Consider the following 4294-nt stretch of genomic DNA (forward strand, 5'->3'; position numbering starts at 1 on the left):
AAAAAGCAGCAAAAAATGAGGAAGTAAAAGAGGAAACAACAGACGAAGCAAAGGAAAGTACTTGTACAGAGGTAACAGAAGGAAATCAGACTGCAGTAGAAGAAAGTCAGCAGGAATCTCAAGGAAACCAGGTAACCACAGACGATACACAGGAAACAATGGAGGAATCTGGGAATCAGGAAGGGGTGAATAAAAGGTCATCTAACCGTACAACTCTTTTTTAATGACTGAAAAATGTGAAATATGATAACCACTCTTACCAAATGTCTTTGAAATATATCAAAATGTGTCATAAGAAAAAGTATTTCTCCAAAAAATCTGCTGAAATTGAGATGTGTAATATCATGATTTTTGTATGTTTCTCTTTTGACAGATGTGTGTGCGATGCAGAAGATAGGTGCTGTGTATTTTCTGTATCTTCTGATGTACTCAGGACTCGAGTTCACACTCACTTTCCTTACTCACAACAGGCTCAACTACGACAGGTAACTCATCAACAAGTCTTCATCAGATTTTCATCTCCTCCTCACTGCATCATCATCATCATCGACTCTATCTTTTATAATTTTCTTTGATCTTTGTTTCTTATTGATCATCTTCTTTCTTTCATCATAAACACAACTAGCATTAAAAAATGGATTTTCTGTAATTTTTTGTTACCAGGACAATGTTTTAAATCAGTTGTTCTTAAGATTAAGCTTTCTGTTTTATCTTCATCAGTATGCAACAAGGGAAGATGTTATTCTTTTTGGGGACCATAATTGCTTTAGTGCAGGGTAATTCATTTGTCTATACAATTTTTTTGAAGAGTTTGTGTTGTGTTAATTGTTTTTATGTACCTCATAAACCTTGAAGCAAGTAGTAAAATAAAATCATGGAATTGTCAGAATTTATTGAAAGCAATAAGTTGATATGTTTTTTTCATAAAAATACAGGTGGTTATGTTAGAAGGATACCTGCAGGGAAAGAAGTGAAGATAGCGACCCTGGTAAGAATTTAGACCCGATTTATAAATTTTATCCATCCATAATTTGAAAGCAGCTTTTTTTATTCTACGAAAATAAGCAATATTTTACATAATTTAATTTGGAGAGAAAATATTGAGTACTACATTTCCAAAGGGAAACTGCCTCTATTTCTGCAGTAATTTTGGATCAAGAAAGCACTGGTTGCATGGCAAGATATAATGCTAAAAATATATTTTTTAAGCATTTCTTAATTTTACTCTGCAATTAAGACTAATATTTGCAATTTCAGGGAATGACGATGCTTATCCCAGCCTTCGTGTGTATGGCTTTTGCCTACAAAGCTAGTATGATGTACATAGGACTGACATTATTTGCCTTTGGTTTGTAACTTCAAAATTTTCAATTTTCTCTGCTTCATATTCATTGAATATATCAGTGAATCCTCTATAAACAGGTATATACTTGCACGCACAAATAAAAGCAACATAGTGGCTTTATAATATCAGGAGCTATGTAGAAAATTCTTCCCATCTATGAGGGGTGATCAAAAAATTCGCAAACTATCTCTATATCTACAAAATCACATTTCAAATTGGAAAACAATTTGGTACACACATAGCCATACACAAGTTCTATAAATAGCATATGCTGAATAAAGTTTTGCTCCTAGCTTGTGACGTCAAAATGTGTAAATGACGTCATTATGTATGTCACTTGTGAAAAAAAATGGCTGTCTCAGTTGTACTCGTTTAAAAAAAAACGACTGTAAAATTTATTGTATATCTTACAAATCCCTTAAAAGTAATGTATAATAATTTGTACACAGTTTATTAAAACAAATGACTTCCTATAAATTTAATCAATGATTGGATAGATCGTTTTAGTGAAGGAAGGCAGATGGTTAAAAATGATACTCGTTTTATTGCCCAGTGAAAGCAAGTTTAAAAGGAGGTTTGTTTTTATATAAGCAATTTCCTATCAAAGAAGTCAAATTTACAATTTTAAAAATAGTTGAATATTTTAACAATAATATAATTACAGCTTGTATGAAATACCTAAGATATCGTTTACTTTAGATTTAAAACATATTAGTAAAAGAAGAAAGCACTCATTAATATTCCTTATAAACGTCTCTTCCGAGACAGAAAATTTGGGTTTTGATGGTTGCCATGCTTATTTTTGGAAAGGATATTCTTATATCCACCATTCTGTTGTTAAGTTTTTTTTTCCATTTCTGACAAATAAACTGATCTTGTTATAAAAATTAACTTACATCCATGGAGAGAAATACTAAACTCAGAAAAAATTTTCAGCTTTTGTGACAGAACACTACAGAGGGAGTCACGTGACCGCCTATATCACATGATTCGCGTATGCGCAGAGCGGTGACAGATGTGCATTAAAATTGGAGGGGATTCATTTATAATATAATCAACACTGAAAAGGAATATTTTTTCTGTTATGGAAGTAATTCAATTAGTTTGCGAACTCTTTGATCACCCCTCGTATATGAAATATTCCTGGATTTGGACTAGGAAATTGAGATATTATTTAGGAATGAATTTAATAGCTACCCATATAATACGGTATAAACTGGGATGGGGCAGTTTACGCTTTATAAACCGCAAAGCAGTTTATAAAAAAAGCTAAACTGTTCCAACCCAGTTTATACCGTATAAAATGGGTAGCTATTAAATTCATTCCTTATAATTTAATTTTTTATTCATTTGATGTAAGAAAAAAAGAAGATTGTTCCACAAAATGACTTCAATTTGTACAAAATTTGAATGTAAAGTCAGGCGGATTAATACGTTTTTGACGTACGTCATTGTGACGTAAGCAACCCATTTTATACAATATAAATACTTTTTATACAATGAAATACAGCGTTACAACCAGAATTAAATTATTTGAAATTACTACATTTTTATATAGCTTCAGCCACAGTTGTTCCATGTCTGACAACACTGATCTCAGGATTTGGAGGCACGGATCAGAAGGGGGTGGTGATGGGAGTGTTCAGATCTCTAGGGCTCTAGCCAGAGCTTTCGGTCCTGTCTTATCCAGTATAGGTATGGTCATATGATCACAATATTGGTTAAGCTTAAGTTAATTGTTTTTCATCTAATTAAAGTCTTTGCTATTAATCTCGCTGCATTTCATTTCCGGAAATATGCATAGCATTTCTGACATTTTTTTATCATTTCCGACATTTTTTTTATTAAATTTCGACATAATTTTTTTTCATTTCCAGAATTTACCTGTGCGGCAATTCAACATTTTTTTAAGTAAAAGAAAAAATAGAATTTTAAAAGTATTTATACCAAAATATGAATAAAATTAGAAAAAAAAAAACATCTATACATATATGCATACATGTAGCACTAAGTCTAGGTAATGCATAAAACTTTTCCCACACATTTAATCTGCACTTAATTAAATGTCAGTGACAGAACCATTCTTGTGTCCAAGTCACTGATTTTTACAAGTCACTGAGATTTACAAAGTTGGATTTCAATTATTCATTAATCTTTCAAATTTTTCTTACGTAAAGATATCAAATCTGTTACTATAGGTACTACATATGTATTTGATAAAATGTCGGAAATGAAAACTAAAAAATGTCGAAAATGAAAACTAAAATATGTCGGAAATGAAAACTAAAAAAATGTCGAAAATGAAAAGTTCATAATTACCAAAAATTAATGAAATGAAATGCAGCCGTTAATCTTATGCTTCATCTAAAATTAATAAATTATCCAGGACATTTAAGGTGGAATGCAACACCAACTTTTTAGGTCACCTGAATAACTCAGGTATTCTTTGAAAATCTTCTTCTCTGCTCCTAGGTATTAGATAAACTAAGTGCATAGTTATGATGACCAAGGGTGCCTCTACCAAAATTGTGAATTTTATGGCCCAAGGGTCAGGGGTTCTGGTGTTAATGTGGGGCTCTATCTGATTATATAGTGAAAATACATGAATTCTTTGAAAATCTTCACCTCTGCTCCTGGGTATTAAATAGACTAACTAAGTACATAGTTATGATGAGCAAGTGCCTCTATCAAAGTTGTGAATTTTATGGCCCCAGGGTCAGAGGTTCTGGTGTTATGGTGGGGCTCTATTGATTGTATAGTGAAAATACATGAATTCTTTGAAAATCTTCTTTGCTTCTAGGTATTAAATAAACTGAGTCATCAATATGATGATCAGAAGGTCCGCATGTACAAAAATTGTGAATTTCTGGCCCCAGTACGGATTCTGGTGTTAGGGTGGGGCTATATTGATTATTAGTGAAAATACATGAATTCTTTGAAAATCTTCTC

At 32.0% G+C, this 4294-nt stretch overlaps 1 protein-coding gene across 1 annotated transcript; it reads left to right on the forward strand.

Moving 5' to 3' along the window:
* Positions 1-377: 377 nt before the first annotated feature.
* On the forward strand, positions 378-3034 carry LOC134262211 (major facilitator superfamily domain-containing protein 10-like). Its single transcript, XM_062744594.1, has 5 exons — positions 378-485; positions 721-776; positions 936-988; positions 1258-1348; positions 2904-3034. Exons 1-5 carry the CDS (start codon positions 385-387, stop codon positions 3005-3007), a joined length of 405 nt encoding a protein of 134 aa, XP_062600578.1. The 5' UTR covers positions 378-384; the 3' UTR covers positions 3008-3034.
* Positions 3035-4294: the final 1260 nt, after the last annotated feature.

The sequence above is a fragment of the Saccostrea cucullata genome, unplaced genomic scaffold, assembly GCF_032062105.1.
Source record: "Saccostrea cucullata isolate Sc308-1 unplaced genomic scaffold, CSIRO_AGI_Scuc_v1 ctg3189, whole genome shotgun sequence".
Classification (NCBI taxonomy): Eukaryota; Metazoa; Mollusca; class Bivalvia; order Ostreida; family Ostreidae; genus Saccostrea; species Saccostrea cuccullata.